Raw genomic sequence first — 23,581 nt, 5'->3', positions numbered from 1 at the left:
GCTGGTGGTGGTGGATTCCAGTACGGGGTGGCCTCTGTTGGCCAGTCTCTTCAGCGCCGTGCTGCACGCCAGCTTCTCTGCTTCAGCTTCAAGCCCATAGCTGTGGATGCATCCATGTGGAGTCTGCTCAAATCCAGCCACAGAGCGAAGAAGGGAGCACACGGTGCCCAGAGCGTTGGCAAGCCTCCGTGGGGCCCGTCAGCAGAGGAGGAGGGGGGAAATGGAGTGGTCTGTGAACCAGCTCAGGAGTGGTCTGAACACACATCCCAAAATACTGTATTCCATATAAATCATTAAAAAAATACGGTGGGGAGGTCTCAGCACCAAGGGAGGATCAATTATACTGTGATGGCGCAGAGAGCTTTGCCCAGCCCGGCTGTGAAGACCTCTGATGCCTCCCCGGCAACCTGCACCGCTCACCAGAGAAAACCACCTCAACCCCTACCCTGAACCTCTGCAGTTTACACCCAATACTTCTCACTGTGCTTGTGACGGCACAGGAGAACGCTTCCACGTGCTGGGAGGCTGCTCCTCTCACCTGCATCCTCCCTTCTGGAGATGACCCCTCTCCTGGCAACTCAGAGCCCTTCCTCCTTGGAACCACGTGCTCTGGCCTCGCTGGGACACCCGACAGGAGGTGGCTCTGCTGGAAGAGCACAGCGCTCCAGCGGAGGCCTCGGCAATGCCAAGGAGAGCAAAAGGCGGGTCTCCCATTTCTTGCAGGCCATGCTCCCGTTTATCAACTCGACCTGGCATTTGCCTCCCTCTTCCGAACAGCAACGTGACGCAGAAGAACAACATTCAGTTACGATATGTTAACTACTAAGTAGAGTCCTTAACCATCAAGTAGAATCATATCCCACTTTTCAGACTATTTATCCAGCCTATCCAGATTGACCTTCATGTCCTAGGTGAGGCACACGCAGCCTTGTGCTGCCTGAAGAAGTTATAAACCCCTCTTATTATCCAGACCCCTAAACAAAAGCACTGACACTGAACCTGGTACTCCTGCTCATCTGCTTGCCCTGTAATGCAGGTTTCTGCCTTACAGCCAAGCGCTGCTGTTTAGATGTTCCTCTCTCACTTGCTGCTAACCAGAGGGTGCCTTTCTCCATAAGCACATGCACATGGTGAGTAAATACTGTACACTCTAATGCTGAGCAGTATCTGGGGCGATGCTCAGAGTGCCTGCTACCACCTGCCCTTTTGATTTCTCCACCTCAGCAATGTAGGTGCATCAGGAAGCAGTTACAAGCCCCCATTCCCTGCTAAGGCTTGGCCTGCTGTGCTGGGATGCCACCCTCCTCTCTCAAAAGCCTTGCCTGTGAGTTTCCAGCCATCTAGACCTTGCAAGCTGGCTCCAGCCCATGGGTTCATCCAGCCCGAGCCGCTGTTGCAGGCAGTACACTGCTACAGAAAAAGGCATCCAGCCTCCAGGAGACCTTCTTCCTGACCCTGAGATGTGAGATTTCCAGGAAACTGCATCTGCTCAGCTCTTCTTGGCACCCAGCCCTCAGACTCAGCCCAAATGACCTCCCAGGGCAGCAGTACACAGCGGTTCCAGGGCTAAAGGTCCCATAAGAAGCCAGGACTGCCATCGGCTGGCTGTGCAGGAGGGTTTGGGAGAGAACCGGTACCTTTTCCTTCCACACAGGGAGATCCGTGTTGAACAAGCAGGTCTCTTGTGCCTTCTATGAACGTACAAACGTGTGCTCACCTTTGGTGCGTGTTAAGGGTTTGTCCATTTTTAAATAGATACGTTAAATATCTGTTTTCTCTGTATATGGCATCCTTTTAGATGGGCTTCATTGCATATATTCACGGTATATACAGAACACCATATTTTATATATATTATATATCAGTTGTATGTACACATTTACAGACCTTCAAAAATATATTGCACTTATATACAATATAGCTTCATCTGATGAGAGTTCACACAGTTACTAAGGCGAGTTCTTCATAAGCAAGGCAGTTTTACATTCCCCCCAATGACACAAGTGATCTCAACAGTCTGCCCTGTTCACGAGTAAACATTAGAAAGACTTTTCTCCAACCTGCACGCAATTCCTACTAGTATCAATTAGTAGTTTTGCAGTTCTACCTAGCAGAAAACACTCCAATAAAATGGTATTAGCTGATAACAGGCTCAAACATGGCTACCAAATGGATAAATAAGATATCACCACTCTAAAAGGCCACCTTCCAGGAGACTTCCCCTCCTGTATTTACTAGTGTTTTATACATGCTCTCTTATTTAATTGCTGATCTTTGCTCGCTCATTTCAAGTGCAAATAAGGTCACGAGCACTACAATGTTCCTTGGAAAGAACAAACACAAATATATTAAGCAAAACCACTGCTCTGCTCCCCAGAACAAGTCAACACCTGGCTTTCTTCTGGAGAAGGTGATTAGTGTTTTGCCCAACATACTAAATTATGGGAAAATGTTCACTTGAGACCTTTGTTTAAAATCCACAGAGGATCTGTGACCTTAAATCTCGGTCAGAGTGAGCTTGTAAGATCCTCCAACTTCTTCAATCTGCAACTGGAAGGTATCTTCATTAGAATAGTGTTTCACGATGTTATCATCCATGTTGACCAGAATTCTGGAAAAATAAAATACATCAGGGATATATTATAGATCTGAATGTAAAAGACAGCAAAGGTGCCCTGAAACCTCAGAGCGCTTGGACTGTCCAGGGGTAACACAAGATCCCTGCTCACCCCTCTCTGCCTTATCACTTCCTATAGCGGATCTAGCTGTCTGTTCCCAAACCTGCCATCAATGCTCACAGCCCCACTTCCAGGATCTGAACAAAAGGGTTGAACCTGGCTCCCAGACCAGGGAGAGACATCTTGGACCTGGCAGAAACCCTTCTGAACCTGCAGACGTGGGCAGCCCTGGGGCTCTGCACTGGTTTGTGTGACAGTTACCATCAGCACAAAACACTACAGAGCTTGCCAGGAAGAAACCGCTGATGCTTGGCCACTGTTTCACGTGCCGGAAGGGCAAATACCTGTGTGCACACACGCATGAGTGGGTACGTGTGCATGCACACACAGAGCTGTCCTTAGCAGTGGTTTAGCCACCATCAATTCAAAACTTTCGCAGTTATTCTGCTATGAAAGCACAACCCTTGAAACTACATTCCAAAAGTGACTAAAGAACGTAATTTTCTGGCCAGAGGGGCATTGGAGAAGGGGATGAAACACCCAAGTGACTTCAGAGAAACAGAAACCCAAGAAAATTACTGAGATTAAAAGGAAAACCAAAAGCAGACAGGCTTCAGGAACTCAACTATTTATGCTGAAAAATAAAAAGATGGTGGAGTGTGGCCTCTGTGGGGAATGGGCACTTCACAATAAAGTTCTCTTCAATTTAGCCCACAAAAAGACCACTAGGTTTAGTAATTGTAGCCAAATGCAGACATGGCAAGTGCAGTTAACCACTGCAACAATTTAACATGGGTTGAAGTACATTCTTCATCACTAGGAGTCTTTAAACAAACAGAACTCTTCTTCCTCTGACATGATCAACTCTGGTTCAAATAGCAATTAACTCAGAGAGGTTCCGTGACTTGTATTTACCCAGGAAGTCAAACTGCTTGTTCCTATGGGACCCTTGGGGTGTTCAGCTCTATGAATAAGGTTGGAATGTGTGTACATGGCACGCACACACACATAGCGCAAACAGCATTTGCATACGTGCAGTGCATGGAGGAATTCTGGAGCAGCTTTGCCTACAGGTTTGAAATAGAGGAGTTCACGCTGTCGACCAGCTGCTGCGTAGGCACATACTCACCCTTTTTTACATTTTTTGAAGATTTTTCCTATTTTATCAAAAGGCACGTCGTACTTGTCAGATATCTAGAACAAAAGAAAGCGAGCACTGGTGAAGCAGGGAGGCTGCTGCCATTGTCTTCCACTTCCTATTCTACAGAAAGGAACAAAACACCCCCCACAGGTCTGCAGATGAAAGCAACTGCTCTGCCCTATAAAGGCAACACTAAATCCTGCATAAGCCTATAGACGAGAATCCCTCCTCTGCAGTTTGCCAACTTCTGTGCAAAACATTTAACCATGTTCTAAACCTGGGCACTGACTCCTCATACAGCAACCCCATCCCCACACCGAAAAGCCCATACACTATAAATCACCCCACATGCTTGTTCTCCTCCTCTCTTGGTTCTCTGTTCTCTCAGCATACCAAAAGCCATTTTTAATTCAGTGTCAGAGGGATCAAATGAAAATTAGTCATCACAGTGGCTGTGAAAGAAAACAGCAACAGAGTGAAGACCTGTGCAGCTGAGGGGACAAGCTGATCAGAAACATCTTCCTTACCCAGCAGGGTAATCTCCGAGTGAGAAACCACAGCCACTCACTACGGCACTTCACCATACAAACCTCCAGAAACTCATGAGGTCAGTAGCCTACGCCTGGTTTACCTTGCCAAATGGCTCTATCAAATCATCACAACAGCTACCAAACCAATACCCTTCAAGACCACAAGGTAAAGGAGGACTTCATAGCCTTCAATCCTCCTTCCTATTAACCCCCACCTCCAGCCTGCCTGTGCTGGCAAACCTCCCACAGCCACAAAGAGACAACCTCAGGTTACAGAACCATCTCTGGGTCCCAAAGCTACTGTCAAAACCTGGCCATACAGCCCCAAAGCCTCCATCCTCTCTCTTAGCATCGACAAGGCATTAGTCACAGAAAGAGACAGCCAGAAACGTCAGCCTTGAGCCTGCGCCAAACATTACACCATTCCTCGGCGTTAAGCTCCGTTTCCTCTGCAGCGCTGCAGCAGCAGGGACAGTGGAAGGCTATTTTGGAAGCCAAGTAACAGACAGCAATTTCACACACGTGTGCACAGATATATAAAAGTCTTCAGGCACTCTCAGAAGCTGCGACAGCAGCTTTTCATAAGCAGGTTATGAAAGGGGAGGGGAGCCCCACCACAAACAACCCAAGCCACTGAACACATTCTGGGTATCGCTCCATCTTCTAATGAAAACACCCTCTGACGTGAGGGACATCCACAGTGGGAGTCTGTTGACAGTTTTGTGATGCAGTTAGGAAAAATACCCACACAGCTGCTTCTGCAGCTTGGCCAAAGCAGAGCCTGCATAAGAAGTGAGCCTGAAAGTCTCCCTCTCCAGTAGCTCCTGTCATTTGGGGACTATCTCAGGTACCAAGTCAACAAGCTTGACACACCTGGATTTTCAGGAAGTCTGAGAAACGCCTTCTTACACCCAGACCCCACAGATATGGGATAAAGTACTTAAAAGGGAAGCTTCCTCAAGTCCTTTAATAATGAATTAATGCATTATTTACATTAATTTCCTTGTTATTGAAAGGAAATCAGCCTTATGCTTCCTATCCAGAAGAGCAGGAATATGTGGACACAAGCTGCAGTTGAGAGTCTAGCTCCTGTGACTGTCCAGTGTATGAGGACTAGACAGCCAGGGACTATACTTGCTTTCTCTCAAACTGAAGGCAAGGGCTGTAAACCAGCCTTGCTACTTACCGCTTCCATTAGACCTTTCAGAGATGGTGTCTTTAACATCAGTGCATCAAAGACTTCCTCTGACTCTTTTCGGACATACAGCAACACTGAAAAGCAAATTGGAGAGAGGAATTAACTGCATAACTGCTCCTCAGAAAAGACCTGTATGGCAGTGGCTAAGCACAGAGTAAAATACATTGAGGATCTTACGAAGAGATACACATACATACATTCAACATACACTGAAGATCCTATCATGAACACGCATAGCTAGGCTAGCTCCAAACACACTTCTGCACACAGAAATACTGCATGTGCAAGCATCTTTGCTGTCAAAATAATTTAAATTTTCTATTTGATATTTTCTCTATTATTTGGGAAAAAAGGTCATATTTGAAACGCAGAAAGGAGAAATACAAAACACAGCTTTGAGAGTCTCATGTTACTCTATATCTCACAGGTCACTTGCCTTAAGGCTCTGTACAATAAAATGATTTGTCAGATGCTGCCACAGCAGGCGAAGCCATCCTGGCCACCTCCTCATTTTAAAATAACTTATTTGTACAATCCTCTGCTGCTCCTGTGCTGTCTCATCTCCCTTCCTCCCCCTTGCCACGTTTCAGCAATACTCATACCACCACAGCCGACATGCAGTGCAGACTTACCCTCCTGCTAGGAGGGGAATGAGGTAAGCATCCTTAGCGTTCTCAAGCTAGCAGAGTCATTGTATGTAACATCAGCCTCATTAAAAACTGCATTAAGGCTGAGGAATAAGCCGAGAGAGCAAGAAAGCTTGGACTTAAACAGCTTTGCTGTCTTTAATCCATCTTCTAATGACTAGGTATTACAGCCTGGATTGTTTACAAGGTTCATCAGCCACAGCTTTGACACACCTGCAACATGGAACAATTGCTGGCACTTCTAATTGACCAAAGTGAACTCAGGGCAGCACAGCACCTCGATGGATTTGCTCTGCTAAAGGCAGGTTTAAAAAAAGGACTGTAGGTTTGAAAACTGAAGACAGCACACACACTCTTGGTTACAGCACAGGCCAGATGACACACCAGCCAAAGGGGAGAGAATCCCATGGGTCTCATTTTATGGCATACAGCAACAAGGAAAATGAAGAAGTCTAATTTCCTTCTATAAAATCCATCCTTCCTTACTAGTTTATCCCGGCTGCAGAAGGGCAGCCCCATTAAGGTCAGACTTGCTAGACTTAACCTTCACCACATCACAAGTTTAAACCTCCTCTTGTAATTCTTTAAGCTTTGTCCTGGTTCTTCTACACATAATTGTCATCAGGCAGGTAATCCTCCACACCATCTCCAAAGGGACCTCTCATCTCCTTCCACACCACCACAGCAACATCCAATCCCATGTGAAATTGCAAAGATCAACAATAGGTTAAAAATAAGCAGGATGTTCTCTCAGTTTGGCTCTCAGCAGTGAGCAGCCCATTTCCCAGTACCAGCTTTGCAGGTTTTATACCCAGAACAGTTCTCAGCATTTATCGCTTAAAGTCCTAGAGGGAAGTTTCCAAAGTATTTTGTAGCGGATTGTGTGATGAATTCTCTCACCCAATTCACCAAGGAGACTGGTAAACTGCTCACCTCCTGAGCTGAGCCTCTCTGCTTACAGGTTCAGAGCCAATTAGTGTCTGACTTGGCAGCAAACTCCAGAAATTCTGACACTGTAGAAGATTTGTGGAGCTGAGCTACATCCTGATATACAAACCCTATTACTAGTCAAAGCCAGAATAATCAGGCTGAAACATACTCTGAACTGAACTAAAATAAAAATAAGAAATTCTCTAACGTGAGCTGCATCTATCATGATGGTCAAATACTCCAGTAATTCAGGCTCTGAAAGAAGAATATAATACCTCTTTTTGGTTCTTCTATTCTGGCCATCTTATTTGGAGCAGCAATAAAGTCCTCTTCACCAATATAGGCTCCTCTCTTCAGGTTGGAGCTGTCATTCACAGGGAAAAACGTTAGTGGTACAATTACAGGGACTTACCCCTCTGTCTGAGGGCAAGACGTCAGTAGGCTGAAGTAGCACAGCTCTTACCTTTCACCCTCCAGTTCTTCTGAAGCAACAGGAAGGACCTTTCAAAACAAAGGGGAGATGTTTATTGACATATGCAGAGAAACACACGGTGAATTAGCTAGTGAGTACCTGATGTGGTACCCGGTCCTCAGAAAACACAACAGGCTCCAAATGCTACAAAACAAAGTTGCCTAAGGACAGACCCATTAGCTGGTGTAACACGGTCTTGTCAGCAACCCTCTCTCCATCCCTCTAAGTGCTACCTGTTAATATAGCAACATAGCATTAGCTTTGTTTGCATTGAAGAGTCACTGGCATAAAACAACCACCCTGCTGCATCCAGCATGAGCAGAGGTTTAACAGCATCGAGTTAAAGGAGAGGGAACCCCATAGCCCACAGCAGGGATGGGCAGATGGCTCAGCCACCCAACTCACTTGTAAGCACATCAGTACAGGACACAGGGGAAACCAAGGCTGTCAGGTAGGGAGCCAGCCACCACCACACTACTAGAAGTAAGATGCTCTGATCCAAGCAATAAACATTGGCCTTCATTTTAATAGACAGGTAACACTTGCACCTAGGGTAGTAAAAATTTTATCCAGAACTAGATTTCATTTCTTCTTATCTTTCAACCCTGTGAAAAATTACACTTTGGCTCAACCTTCCAAAAGCCAGTAAGCATCATCTTTACCTTTTTTTCACAAAGGCACATTAAAGGATCTCAAACGAGAGAGACAGTTACATACAAGAGCTAACCAGCTTTCTACCTGGACTGGCGCAGTCTTCTAGCAGACCTCAGCACTAGAGCCATTGTAGGAACACATGCAGAAAAGTCAGCCTTATGGACACAAGTTTATTCCCCATCTCTGCTAGGACTTTAAGCAATACTCTTAAATAGTGAGGATTGGATTATGTTAGAGTGTGCCAGAACTCCCAGCACAGGGAAGTCCAAGATTTTGAAACTTGACTGCAGTCTCATTTTTTCCCTTCCAGTTTCCTGTCAGCTGGGACTTTCCAGGAACGCTGAAGCACAGCGCTCTGGCAGCAGATCACAGAGCCACAGACACCCTTGCCAGTTCCACAGAAGGGATCTTCACCCTGGAGCAGCAGGCTGGAAGAGCCCGTGGTCTACAGCACTGCACTAGGAACCCAGCGGTCTCCACAAGAGGAAACCAGCCTGCAGCTCATCCAATGAACTCTCAGCTGGAGATGCTGTGGTAAAATCCTTTCAGGTTCATGGAAACAGGAGTTCACAGAAAAATAATGTAATCAGGAAACATTCACAGTTAACCCCAGCCAATGTGTCTAGAAGCAACATCTCTTGCTCACATGAGACTAACCCTATGTTTACAGCATCAATGCAGACAGTCTGGCATCTCACACATATATACGTACACACAGCACCCCAGGCTTTTTCCAAATACATCCCGTACCCTCCTCATCCCCACACCCATGAGCTTTACTTACATGAGCCCCACGCTGAAGATTTGCAAAGTGAACATCAGGAATGAAAAGGACAGGCTGAGTGTCCAGATCCATGAAGGGCTTGAAGATGGTGATGTCCGTACGTTTGTGCGAGGGAAGCATGGGCACTTTGACATCAGAAACTGCAGAGACCAAAGATTGAAACAGAGGACAGTGAAGGCACTGACAGGGCTGTGGCTTTCCTACATCATTTAAATGGCACATACATTGTTGGACAAGGGTACTCTGTAGTCAGGGTCAAAGGGAAAAGCTCCTGTGGTAGAGGAGTTTGAACCTGGGTAGTCTACCTCTCAGATGAGGGTCTGGACCCTGAGGAAAGAGCTTGTTTCACAGAGCAGCAGAAGTTTTTTCCATCTCTCCAGTGAGCTGCTTTACTTTATTCTGATATTAAACTGGGCCGAAGAATGGTCTGACCACTCACCCCAAGAGAGGAACCTAGGGCTTCCAGGTACTCAGCAAACCACCCAGAGGGCAAAAGTTAGTCCAACCCCCTGCTTCTCCCTCCTCCCTACTGATTCCCTCAAAAGGTTGCTGCGTCTCCTCTATAAGGAAGGCAGAAAGACAACAAACAGACAATTTGCAACCCACGTGGTTTCAGTTGGGAGCCTCTCAAGAAGACAGCACCACAGAAGCACTGTCACACCAGATATAGTACAAGTACCCTTTCTTGCAAGATGATACATTTAGAGTTACATTTTGATTCCACACTTCCAATTTTACATTGTTCTTCACCTCACTGTTCATCCTGGTCACCTCAAGCTGACAGACCCTGGTTCATCCCCCCCAGACTCCAGTTCTGTCTCTCACAGAGCACTTGGGCTCTCACGATGCACCAACTCATGTGAACAAGCCACCAAGTGGACAGGCTTCACCCACAAAGGATGGGTGACAGGGAGGCAGGAGGCGCCTTAACTGCACTTCAGATACACTCATGTCAAACTGAAGACTTTGTTTTACGACGTGGAAATATTTCAATTTTGGGTCAAACTACCTGCAAACACTCCACTTAGGTTGCCAGTGGAAATTATCCTTCTTTCTTTCCTTGAAAAACTTTTTTAAAGATTGCTCAATCCCTATAAAAGTAAGTGACCCAAAGCCACAAACTATGTCTGCTGTTGACGAGCCCATGTGCACGTGGCATTTGTGATCCTGGAGGTGGGTATAACAGCTTATGGCTTAAAGCAATCAAAAACTTCCCACACAAGAACTGAACTGCAATGGACTACTTTCCAGGAAAATAAAGGTCATATCAGGCTAAGCCCAAGCCCTGGGAATTCAGTTTGGAAAGCAGCTTTTGTAAAATCATACAGTCCTGGAAGTCTGTATTGAAGCTGTTTGCACTTTTCCTGCCGTGAGGAAGAGCTGCATGCTGTCATCTGCTGGGAGCCAGTGGGGCTGCTACATGTGTGAAATGCTAACAGAGTGCTAAACCTACCTTTCTTTGGGGAAAAACAAACCCAAAACCCAGCCCTTGCCACAACTGCCCTTAAGCAAATGGGTTCCCTTACAGCATTTATCTTCTTCTGAAGCGGCTCCAGCAGCCTGTACCTGCTGCGTCAGGAAAATCCTGCCCAGCAAGCTGTGAGGTGCATGCTTGTTCAACCAGTTGGACTGTTAATAGCACGGCTCTGACAAGCACACTTGAGCAGAGCAAGCGAAAACACGCACCTGCCCCGTGCACAGCAGGAGCAGGGAGATACATTATCCTCTAAGTAGCTCTGCTGGTGAATAAGTGATCCAAACACAGGATCTGTTGCAGTCACCTTCAGCAGTGAAAGGAAGGATGCTCAGCAGGAAGCGGCTCCACAGCCTTTACATACTACAGTGCTGAGGCTTTCACACGTGCAGAAACAACTTCTGCTGACATTATTTACTAAGGACCACTCTGCTTTCTACAAGAGCGAGCTTAGGGTTGGGAGGCTGAAAGCTCAGTCCCAAGGCTGCCACTGCAGCCTAAGTTTAGGATCAAGCTGGAAATATTTGTAACAGCTCCAGTTCTGTCTGCCACTTAGAGCTGCAGGGGGTCCACAAGTGCCCAAAAATGCCACTCTCACCCTGTCTCTTCAACTGCTAAAACCCATACCTGATTAAATACGCAGTGGGACCCTGTCTTGGCCAGGAAGGCTACGCAGAAGCGAAGTCCTAACTGACCCAGTATGTTGCAACATACACAATTAATGACTCCATGACACACTGCTTAAAACAAGCCCTATTCCATAGGTGATAAAAATTCACCTAAGAGGAGTTCTATTGCATGAGTAACTTATAGCCAAAATGAGATCTAATATTTAGAACACCAATGGAGTATTTTCTACTTACAGGCATTCAACTGAGAGCTGGGGTCAGTGCACTTGCCTTTTCTTTTGCTTTGCTTTCGCTCTTCATCCCTGATCTTCCTCTCTGCTCCCTGCCAAATGAGATTAAAGGAAAGGGGAGAGAGAGAAGGTCTTTTTAGACTTTTCTGTCTTTTTCAGCTGCAGAGGCAGGAACACCGATTCTTCTGAGCTGTGTTTGTGGAGGTCAGCTCCATGGTACCCAAGCTGCAGGTTTGCCAGAGTGTGCCAGCTTTGGGGATCTGCTTACTTTTCAGTCCTGTCATTTAATGAAAACCACAACCATTTCCGAGATGCAACCACTTGCTTTTCTTTCAAGTCAGATGAGGATAAGATGACAAAAGATACACACAGCTATAACAACTTTATAAAGTGTTACATAAATATATATATATATTTGAAGTACTTAAAACAACAAAAAAATTACAGGTGCCCTCAGTTCAAGAGTTCACTATACCATTATTAAATCCAGATCTGTAAAAGTCATGCCACTCCTAGATCATCAAGTGCAAGATACCTTGCTGCACATTGAGCTGGCAGCAGTTACACCAGCCTTCACTGCTCTCAAGCTGTAGACATGCAGCATTTTAAAGCAGGCATTATTTCTTCTCCTTTTATTGGGGCCAGACTATGGTGGAACCCACAGACACCTAACTGGGTTTATGCCTGCACACTTCCTGGTCCTCCAAACCAAGCAGCAGTGGGGAAAGAGAGAGGTCTTCTGCAAGGTACAAGCAGCTATGATGGAGACAGAAAGAAGGAAGATGGTTTGTACTGGAGCAGTGTTCATTCCTCCAGCTCTGCCCAGACCTCATACATGACTGTGGGTTAAGACACAGATGTCATGTTGCCAGTTGCACGAGGCAATAAGCCCACAGTAGATCCCCAACATTCAATCCTAAGTGCTACCACCAGATCACTGCCCAAACTGGTATACACTAGTTCTACCTGTCTCCCAAAACCCCTCTGGCAAAGTAGGGTAAAAGGTAACAGTTATCTGGCCACAGGAAGCCATTATTTCTCATTCCCACCCCTACAAAGCTGCCAAAACACACCCACATCCTTGCATGGTGCTGTTGGACGACTAGGTTAGCTATGGCAAACAAGGCGTCAAAGCAGTATGTGGCGATGGGGTGGGAAGCAATGTCTAACGCTGTGCAGCACTGGAGAAGGGCAACAGCCCTCCTAAATTCCCAGTAAATCAACACCCTGTATGTGACAGGACGTCTATACCTAGTAGGTAGCAGTGGGCACATCTGCACCAGCATCAAAAAGGAAAATTGGCCTAGATATTTGATGTGCACTAACATGTATCACCTTTTCTCCCACACAGCAGAAGGGACACAAGCAGCTTCAGGCAGCTACTGTGCAAAAGAGAAAATCAGTAATGAAGGCACAGGCACTGCCAGCTTTGATTGACCCCACAGAGCTGATACAGCCCACTACAGCGAAGACTTGAACCTCAGCACAGCTGGACCCACACTCCTCTGCAACTTCCCTTACCAGAAGGGTCACAACATCCCAGCTTGACAGCAGCAAGATCAGATTTGGCTCCAGATCTGGTTTTTACCTTTCATGAGGAAATAATAAAGTTCTGCTGCTCAAACACTGTGCTACAGAGCAGCACCTGCTTCCTCGTGGAGAATGTGCTAATCCATCATGAGCACACACTGTGAGAAAACCTCTGCCCTCCCATACCTACAGCCAGAGTTCTGCTTGAAAGTCGACTTGATCCAGCCTACAGGGGCCCAGGTAAACACATCTCTAATCCCACATGAAAAAGAAAGTCATGCCTTTTAACAAGCTGAAAAGCCTTGCCAGGGGAGCTCAGCAACAGCCAGGATCAGACACTTTTGAGGAAAAGACAGTGGCAATCCTATATTGCGTAATGATGGAATAAATGAACTATTAAGAAAGAGGTTTTTCCAACTTCACCTAGAGAACAGCCTACAGTCTAAACAGCAGATTTCACAGTCTGGTCTAGGTGTTCAAGGTGACAGGGGTTTGGGTTTTTTTTTTTGTGGTTTTCTTCCCCTCAAAGACTCCAGTTGTGTAATGGACTCTTGGTCTGAGAAAGGGAATTGGCATTTTGGAGAGACCTGCCATTCCTTCCTGCTTACCTCCCGTGGAGGGATATGATGTATCTGATAAGCAATAGAGATGCAGAGGGAGGATGCAACATCCCTTTTCTTTTACAATGAGAGTGCTGAGGTGCTGGCACAGGTTGCCCAGAGAAGCTGTGGCTGCCCCATCCCTGGCAGTGTTCAAGGCCAGGTCGGATGGGGCTTGGAGCAACTTGGTGTAGTGGAAGGTGTCCCTGCCCATGGCAGGGCGGTTGGAACTGGATGATCCTTCAGGTCCCTTCCAACCCAAACCATTTTATGATCACGCAACAGAAGGAACAGTCTTAGTGTTGCTGTCCATCCACGTCAATGCTGCCTCCAGCTGCTTTGCACCCTCTCTCTCCTCCCAACAGCATCTCACTTGCTTGTTCCTACCATCCCATAAAACCCTTCCCACAGCACTGCCCATCACTACAAAAGAAACAGCAGGTCCCAGGGGACAACACTAGCTCTGGTGGGCTCCTGGTGTCCAGTTGGGGTCAATCCAGTACAATGAGTCAGTACTTGCAGCTGTAAGGACCCAGGTCTGCTCACAGGAGCATTTGCCCTGTGCCTCAAACAAGTGTTTGAGTAAAGAGTTTGATTCAATGTGGTGACAAATAGTAGTCGGCTTGCTGGCCTCTGTCCCCAGCTCCCACTGCCAGACCTGAGCAGGATCTGAAAGGCAGCAAACTTCAACACCACTTCTGTAAAAGCAAACTGCAGAATCTTCAGGCACCAAGCTCACACTGCCTGCATGTTCACAGAGCAACGGTCAGATTAAGCACAGAAAAATAATCTATTCTCCTTCCCTCCCTCTTTTCATTCAGCTTGCAAAATATCTGGAGAATAAAGCAGGAGAAAATGTCAAAATCCCAAATAGAAATCAAAGATACACTGGCATTACTGTATTAATAGTACTGTATTACAGTATTGGTGTACACAGTATTTCTGTATTACTAGATTTGCCAAAATTTATGGTAGACTGAAATGGTTTCCTTTAAGCTATCTACTAACTACACATCTGCTCTTTTATTAACTAATATTTCTTACTAGCAGTGGCACAAGCTTGTTGGTAATTTTAGCACAGTGTCAGTAATTGATCAGACAACCTACAAGTAAAAGATCCTCCCCTTCCCTGCAGCAAGTCTATACTCACGGGTATTGTAGAGAGCTCAGGCTGATAACACACCAGAGTCCCAGATAATGAAAGAGCTCTAGAGGACACACTTGCCTCAATTTCATCTTAGAAGAGGAAAAATAAAAGAAAAATAGAAGGGGCATGGGAGGAAGGCCTGAAAAAGCCCATAAGACCCAAGCTGATCAGGCTTACTGGCAAGTCTTTAAGATAGCTCTGGAGAGCATTCATCGACTCCCTAGTAAGTTCTTTGCAGAAATCATCACAACAGAAGCCATCTCAGGAGGCACTTGAAGGAAGATGCCCAAGTAGCAGAGTTTGATTCAGTTCAGGTGACTACAGGCAGCTTCTCCCAGCCATGCAGAAAAGCAGAGGGGCCTACTTAAAAGCATACAGATGGACAATAAAACACGGAAGGATGGGTCAATGGGATGCTACAGCAGAGGCAGACTGTATAGGGTCCCCATCTATTTTGAGAGTTAAGTGGTAAGAGCACTTCAGATGAGTCTTTGTGGCAGTATTCTGGGGGATGACAAGGCATAGTATGGGACCTGTGCAAAGGTAGCAAAGGACTCAAGAGTGAGGGTTACAAGCCCATCTCAGACCTGCAGCTGAACAGAGATGGATCTGAGATGTCACAAGGAGTCTGTGCTGTGAAGACAGTCTAGATGCAAAGAACCAGAGGCCCTAATCAAGTAGCATGCCAGCAAAACAGGAAGTTGGTGTGATTCACAGCAATCAGAAGGACTGGAGAAGTCCAGGCAGCATTTATCCCAGCCTAGAAAGATCTTGGTCACTCTGGAAATAGCAACATTGCACATTATTTGCTCTGATCCTTCAAAAGACTGCTCAAGCAGGAACAGGTTACAAAGATTGGAAAATACCCTTTCTTTTGCAAACTCACACTTCCACAACTGCTTTCAGCTCAGCTCCTGCTATGTTTCTTTCGCAGCTTCTGGTGAGCAGTTGCTTTGGGAAAGGTGTTAATTCTCTGTGAGCTCAATCCATTATTAGACAAAGCAATCAAATTACAGCACCCACCCAACTTCATTATACTGCAGTATCCCAGAGGGGTACAAAAATGTTGCTGAAAACATCATCAAGGCTGAACACAGATGAGTCTTCAGGAAGCCAAAATAGCAAGTGGCAGAATTGGGGGAAGAAAAGTAAAATTAAGGAAAAAACGCTGCTAAGCTGTTGACCAGCCTCTCCTAAAGGGTCACCAGCACAATGATTCAACCTTACCTTGTCACAGAAGACTTTAATCTGGCAGTAGGCTCTATGGACAGGTTTGTTACTCCTGTTGTTGTAGCTATAGGTGTCGATCTGAAGATTCAGGGGCAGGCCTTTAACTCCCTTCTGAGAGGAGAAATCTGTGCTGAGGCAGTTCACAGAAATGAAAACCTGCAGAAGAGGAGAGCAGCACCCATCAGTAGTGACACACAGAGTCGTGGCTGGCTGCTGAGCAAGAAACTACTCAGAGAGTGCCTAGATCTAACTGCTGGTCCCTGCACTGCAAGCAGGACCTTCGTTCTTCTGAGCAACCAGGTAAAATCCCCAAGCAGCAGTACGACATCCTTTATCCTTTATATAAAGCCACCACAGGGGACAAAGCCACTTTTTCCAGAAGGAATTTCAATTAACTCTTCAAACTTCATGAAAAGTCCACCCATCTTTCCCAGAATATTCTGCCCAAGAGATCTCCAATCAAACTTTTAGCAACATGAATCCTCTTACACCCAATTCTCACTGCCCAGTGTTTTAGCATAAGAACACAGCCATGCTTCAAAAAAACTATGTGACTTTGGGCAAGTTGTAACAAAGCTTTCCACGAGTTTTACATAAGCTGCTGTGAGCACAGCCTATGCGTGAAACTACTTGGGTGGTTTTTGTTGGGTGTTGTTTGTAAGTAATATTAAAACCTTTTAAAAATGCATTAGGCAACATGTTACCTTTAAGCACAAGAATAATGCCATTATTTCAGTGAGAGAGTTTCTGGGCTTTACACCTAGAAAGATGAACACTATTTCAAATATTCCCCAGTAAGACCTACAATATCCTGTTAATGTTCATAACAAAAGAGAAAAATTTTCATTATTCTTACAAAAAAATTGAATTATAGGGAAAATGAATTTAGACTGATTTTGAATGTAGCTGATTTTATTTTCATAACTGCTTAAAAAAACCCCAAACCCAACCAGAGAACAAGACCAATGCTGCTTAACAGAAGGAGGAAGTATCCCTGTGTGGATATGAACAGATAGACCAGTGTAGTTTGTATCCACAACATGGGCTTGCTGTGCCTCAGGCTTTTCCCCAGACACAGTCCTCATTACTGGTACGTCTCAGCAGCAGCTACAAGGACTAATTACCAGGAATTTACGACCTACCAAGACCTGCAACGGCTCCTCTCCTCTCTGCCTCATGAACAAAGGCTGGGAACCCACTGCGTCACAGAATAATCGAAGCCTTGGGAGCAGAAGCACCTTGCCAGAGGTTTTGTAGGATCACTACCTGATCACTCACTGTGCTACTACCACGAAGCACCCATTTGGCAGTCTCTGCAGTGAGTTAGTGCCACCTCCCGGAGCCATCCCGGTGTTGCAAAGACTCCAGGTAGATTTTGAAAACCTTACGGGTTTGTGGTTTTGCAAAGTGCGTATCATGGGCTTCTTCACACAGGTTCTGCAACATCCTCCGTTAGTTTTAACAAAAGAGGGGAAATGGAAGTGTAGTAACTTCCCCACCCCCCCCACCCCCCATATATAACGCAGTAGTATGAAAAGCCTGACGGGGGATGGGGAAGAACAGTATAGGTGTCTCTCTTGTAATAACTTGTCTGAACATTAGAGATTCACACGCAAATTCTCACAGCCCCTGTGAGCACTGGCTGCCCACACACCAGCTCAGCAAACAGCCTCACAGCACTGGCAATGCCCCCCGAGTCCTGCTTGTGCACAGGGACATGGAGATGCGTGAAGAAACACCTAACTCATGCCAGTATGGCATGTGGACAGAGCCCCATCCCCAGCCACCCTGACCTCCACTGCTCATCCTGCAGTGGCCCAATCCAGGACAACTTGCTTGGACACCAGCGCCAAAGGTGCTCAGTGCCTGCTGACCCCCCAGCCTGTGGTCCAGCATCCCAAACCTGTGCTGTGCCAAGATGATGTTTTTGAAAACATGAAGTACATCACAAATCACAGCCAGGAAGAGGATTTTCAAACAAGCTCTTCTCAGTCTTGCCCAGACTAACCCAAACAATGGCTTTGCTAGCTTTTATCCACTCCCCTTCCCCTTTCTGCTGCCTTCAACTTTACATGGGCATTTTGCTTGCAGCGCTGGGACACGCCAGGGGGAAAGCTTCAAGGAGTTTGAGGAGCTGCTTCCACCCACTTTGGAGCTAGGTAATCAGATGTGTGCACAGCCTGAATAATTGTGTTCCCGGAGCAGGAGTTTTGTTTTTTAAAAGAGCCTCAACTCCAGTGTTTGCATATTTTTACATGTTACATTTTAATTTTAGATTTATTTGCCCATACTGAATATTCACACCCAACCCTCACTTCTGCATGAAGAAATGACTGCATTCTTTGAGCAAACATAACATGCCCAAGCAGCCGTGCCAGCAAGTCCACCACAGCCTCACCACTCCTGTGAAATCCCTCGTTTGAGTCCCACACCACTGGACACCAGTGGACTCAATGTGCAGCACCAGCCACCTCACAGGTTCCCTCACAAGCAGTGCCACTTCCCTCCTGGGAATGCAGGTTTTCAGTTTTCAGGGCTTATGAGCCTTGCAAAGCCCACGCAGGACAGTGGGCTGAAGGTAGAAGGGTTGGTCTCAGCATGACAAGACACATGCTACTACAACGGAGCTGTGCAGGCATCCCATGGGAATTTGGGATTGCCTGTCAGATAACAAAGATTATCCTCCTACTTTAGAGTCTCCTCATTTGATTAGCTTTGGCTTTAAACAGCTGACTTCATTTTCATGCCATTTAAGTCTTCAGGACCCCAGGCAGGAGATGACAACTAAAACCTAATCACCTCTCTGAAGCAACAGAGAGCCAGCTTGTCTTCTCCCGCTCATACAAAGCCATTTCAGTTCAAAAGGATCATCTGCTTCTCCCCACCTATCCTGTAACTCCTACTTTTGAGCAGCTTCTGGTTGCCTCAAGTTCCACAAAACTGGAGACTTAGTGAACAGCTTCTCCAGTTTGGGCTACAACAGTTTCAGCCAGGTGCTTTTTTGTTCAGGAAGATTTGACTTGTGCTTGAAAAGAAGCGTAAGGCCCAGTGACTGCGCCAACTACATCCCCACCCCAAAATTGCCAGAAGAAAGAAAAACGTAACCACAGAAGTTGCTCTGCGTCTTCAGCCTGCTGAGCAAGATTCCTTTTCATGTGTCCAACCTATTTTTCTAAGGGCAGTTCCGCATTCTCAGCTATATTAAGATTTGTTGTTACTTTTAAAAAAAAAATTTCATCTCACCTCCCAAGATCTGACATGAAGACAGCACTTAAAATAGAGCTCTGTCAAGCCCAAGCACCATCAAACACGAGTCAAGCCCTCAGAAGTTACGCAGATTTTCTTTAAAACCAAGAGTTCTAAAAGGATTAGAAACCTCTTCCCAAGTTATTTTGCTTAAGCTTGGCAGTTAAGCCTTTAGTCTGTATTTGAATCATGCTTCCAGGCTTTTCTCTCCAATCAAAGCCAGGCTTTATCTTCCTTCTTTGTTGATTTTTTTCATGCCTTTTAATTGTTATTATTATTATTATTGAAAGCTGAGATTCTCATCGAGACAGATGGCTACACAATGGCAGGGTTTCTCATAAAACACCAAACAGCATGAAACCTGTGAGTTGATATGAGCTGTTAACTGCTCCCCCCATTATTACGTTCACCCCAACAGGCTACAGAGACTCCTCCAGCCAACACCAGGTTGGGCTTCCTGCAGCCTTTGGGGTGGACAAGCAGCAGCCCAGCCGCACACAACAAAAGACCAAAGGCAGAAGGATTAAAGCACCTCCTCTGGGATCTCACTGGAAGTCAGTGTGGGAAGAAGCCAGACCTCATGACTTCCCAGTCTGCTTTAACCACCCAACCACTCGTGTCCCTCCTCGCCCAACTCAGGAGGGACGCACCATGCTACATCCACATCTACGAGAAATAATCTTCCATTTTAATAATGCAGGGAAAAAATATGGATGCAGCAGCTCTGCTACGTGCCCTCAAGGAAGGGCAGCAGAGACAGCCAAGTTCTTTCCACACAGCACCTTTTTCTAACAAGATCTGCCTTTCAAACAAACCAGGAAAAACAGACATAATTAAAGGGCAATCAAAGCGCTGCAGGAACCTCGCTGTCAGCGAGATGAAAGATCCCTTTTCTAAATGAAGGCTTGCATACCCAGATCTCTTCTCCTCAGTTTATCTTGGACGTTGTGCTCTTTCTGTCACACAAAAAGCACCAGCAATTTTCATTAGGCCAAAGGCTACATATGCAGCAGCATATGAAATGTCACCTTGTACAGCCTCTTCTGACTCACTGCAAAGCAAAGCTGAAAAGGAACGATAGGCAGGTACACATCAGCAATGTCTGGAGCTGCCATAGGTAATGGCAAGCAACTTGGGTGGCTATTAGCACACAGTAAGCTCTGGCCAGTCCCCAGCAAGCAAAGGTCTGGGTAACACCACACTGGCCATATAACAGATCTCCCCATCATGCAGTCTTGTACATCCTCCTCGGTAAGACCCTGTACAGACAGACTTGGGACTATTTCAGTCTGATCATCTTGCTCCACACGGTTTTCATTTCAGTAGAAGACAGGTAAATTGAATTCACCTCCTGTTTTTGCTTCATTATATTTTTTGCACCCAGAGGATGAAGACATCACTCAATAATCCAAGTCTACTGGGTATTCCTTTCTCTATTGAGAATTCAGATTAAAAAAAAAAAAAAACAACCCACCAAACTTTAGCTCTTTTCTAGCACTAGGAGGCAAAAGCCTCTCATTTTAATGTTACAGTCAACTTAAAACTGTCTTTTAAGTTGAATACAGGATGATTTTGATTTTGGATTACTGTGTTTGTATAGAATACAGAGTTTGGAGCCTACACCACCAACAGTCAGGGACAAGGGAATGCAGTTGGATGTAGTTTTTTCCAGGGAATGCAGCTGGATATGGTTTTCCTTGACCTTGGCTAAATAATTTCAATGTTCTACCCAGGACACGGTAGGCAAAGGGATTCCACTGCGTCCTGGGAGCATTTCCCACACACAAAAGACGGATCATCAGACATCCTACTCAAAGATCAGCCTGAGGCTATGCGCAGCCCTTGCACAAGTGGACCCACTGGACCTACACTGCCTCGTACTTTGCTTTCCCTCAGAGCAGCAAGGCCATTCCTGTGTTCTCTGGCTGGGAGGGCAGCAGTCACTGCACAGCTGACTTGATCTACAAGTTATTTTCACTTTTTGCAGGACAAGGGATCATAGAAACCCTCAACCAACCTGATGTGAAGAGGAGCCTCTGAGGCCACAGCAGAGCCAATTAAAAACCAGAGGAACAAATAAAGTAAAGGATCCATGAGACCTAAGGAAAAGGACTTGGGTAGAGACCAGAGGACACAAACCAACTCCCTCCTCCTCTGCCTGCACAGAGTTCCTCAGAGAGCTAAGGCATGCACCAACACTAGGGAGCAGCCCAACCTGGCTGCCAGCAGGATTTCTGGGAATGTCAATGCAAAGCCCAGCAGCCAACAGGTTGCTTGGTCTCCTGCAGATGCCTGTGCAGATCAGAGGATGTAGCCATGCGGTCACAGCACTCCTTGCTGGCTAGCTGAAGAAGCAGCCCTAGGCCCAAATTCCACAAACAACTCATCTATCAGCCCTCCGCTAAAGAAAAAATACCCGGAAGCTCAAAGGTTGTTATTTCAATGCTGATGGCTAAAGCATACAGTTTCTCTAAAGACTTGGGCAAATACAGTCATGAAAGGGAAAAATTAAGGGTCTTCATTCTAAAGATCTGTCCACATGTGCTTAATCTATGCTGGGAGCTGCCTGGATGCAAGCCACCTGCAGCCCCAAAGCCTTATAAATCACACCAGCACAGATCCAATCCCTTCTGAGAGGCAGAGCTGTCAGCCTGAGCACTGTGTTGTGCTAATGCAGCTACGTGGCTTCCAGGATTGGCCCTGGGTCAGGGCCAGGCAGCTTGGAGTGCAGGCAGGGCAAGCACAGGTCTGTCTGCACACATGTGCAAAGGCAAGTCCTAAGAAAGCAGCACTGGGAAGACAGCTCTGTCTTGAAAAGGAGGAGGAAGAAAAACCCCACACTTTGGTACAGATCACCTGAGAGGTGGCTGATCTTACCGCTCTCACATTCATTTCTTCACCTCCCACATGCACCACAGGTTTTGCATCAGCAGGAGGCGAGCCAGGAAACAGAGATGATAAAAATTGGGCAACTCATGCACCTGTGGGCTCCCAAGCCGCCTCCTGCCTTCAGGATCGGATGCTCCAAATAAGGCTCGTCTGGCAGATGTGTGATAGGGCCACATCCGTTCCAGCCCCAGCATCCTCCTGCTCCAGCACAGGGGAGTCAATTTGCATTTGAACCAAACCAAATTTGGGTGACTGACACAAAGCACATCGTGGGTCCCACGCCACACCAAGGAATGATGGGTGGGAAATGGGACTCAGGCCCGGATAAAAGAACATCCTCCTAGCAAGTTCATTCCATCAACAAAATAAAAATGAATGGTAATGAAAGGAAAATACATATTCCTGCTCAAAGAGCAACACTCATTGTTATTCCAACCTGTTCTGAGGCAAGGAAATACAGGAATGTCTCTGCTCACAACACGTGGGAAACCTGCGGATGCAGGTTCCCAGTCCTACTGATGCTTCCTTCCTCCAACCCCACACACTGATAAGATAAAGGTGCAAGGCCAGGTGTCAGCTTTTGTTATGCTGGTTGGAGAAAAAGGAAACGCAGAAGTTTGGCAAAAAGTGGCAATATGGAGAAAAACAAACAAAAAACCACCCCCCTACCCAAAAACCCAACCCCCTCCCCCCCCCAAACAAATGAACCAAACCCCCTAAACAAACCAACAAAAACCCCATACAAACCTGAAAGAATTAAGTCTACAAAGACACAAAAGTAGCAGAAAAGGAAACGTTGCCATCAGGTTTAAAAGGAATGGGGGCGGGGGGGGAGGTGGAAATCATCTCCCAGTTTTCCCAATAGAAAAATTAACCAGGAAGATTTTTCTTTTAGCTTCTTTAAGAAACAGATTGTGATCGCCATTGTTGGTTGAGGACCAGATGGGATGGTGGCATTTAGGACACCAGGTTCTGAAGAATAAACAAGTTGAAAACTTACTTCTAATTTGCAATGCTTAATATCGAGGGCAACACATGCTTGTTTTCAAGAAAACCCAGGACAGAGTAGGGAGAGGTCTACATTAAGAGGCAGGTAAGCAATACTTGCTATGACTTTCCTATGTCACTGCTCCAAAGGCTGCGTGTACTTGTGCCTCAAAGTACTTGTGGTCTGCAGCCTTGGCTTCAAACCAATCTCTTTCCTTTAAGTATGCTTGACTCATCACATTTCATAGTTTCATTTCCAACTAGCCAAACCTGTACCTAGTCAATGCTGCTTGAAGGTGGCAACACCTTCTTTAATGAGGCATATGACTGCTGCTTCATTACAATGGCATTCATATAAATGCATGCAATATTCATCAATCAAAAAAGATGAACTTCTTCCTACAGTGAACACCAAGTGATGATTATGCTAGAATAAACTCCTAAAATAAATTGGTGGTGTACACCCATCCTTACTTCAAGTTGTAGCAAGGGATCCACCCTCTCCAAAAATTGAGCTCTTGTGAACAAAAAGACCTGCCCCAGAAGTTAACACACAAGGATCTGCCAATCGACCACCTTTCTTGCCT

At 46.0% G+C, this 23,581-nt stretch overlaps 1 protein-coding gene across 1 annotated transcript in view; it reads right to left on the bottom strand.

Annotated features, from left to right (window-relative positions):
- Positions 1-2,495: 2,495 nt before the first annotated feature.
- The window catches only part of GRHL1 (grainyhead-like 1 (Drosophila)), a 34,542-nt gene continuing 13,456 nt past the window's right edge, over positions 2,496-23,581 (bottom strand). The window contains exons 8-15 of the mRNA XM_010023832.1: positions 15,870-16,028; positions 11,407-11,458; positions 9,034-9,173; positions 7,587-7,624; positions 7,399-7,487; positions 5,535-5,620; positions 3,807-3,871; positions 2,496-2,610 (exon numbers count right to left, since the gene is read on the bottom strand). Coding sequence (XP_010022134.1) covers positions 2,496-2,610; positions 3,807-3,871; positions 5,535-5,620; positions 7,399-7,487; positions 7,587-7,624; positions 9,034-9,173; positions 11,407-11,458; positions 15,870-16,028 — 744 coding nt within the window. The remainder of the gene's footprint in view (positions 2,611-3,806; positions 3,872-5,534; positions 5,621-7,398; positions 7,488-7,586; positions 7,625-9,033; positions 9,174-11,406; positions 11,459-15,869; positions 16,029-23,581) is intronic.

The sequence above is a fragment of the Nestor notabilis genome, unplaced genomic scaffold, assembly GCF_000696875.1.
Source record: "Nestor notabilis isolate BGI_N333 unplaced genomic scaffold, ASM69687v1 scaffold35231, whole genome shotgun sequence".
Taxonomy (NCBI): Eukaryota; Metazoa; Chordata; class Aves; order Psittaciformes; family Psittacidae; genus Nestor; species Nestor notabilis.
This window is presented reverse-complemented; position numbering and strand designations above follow the sequence as displayed.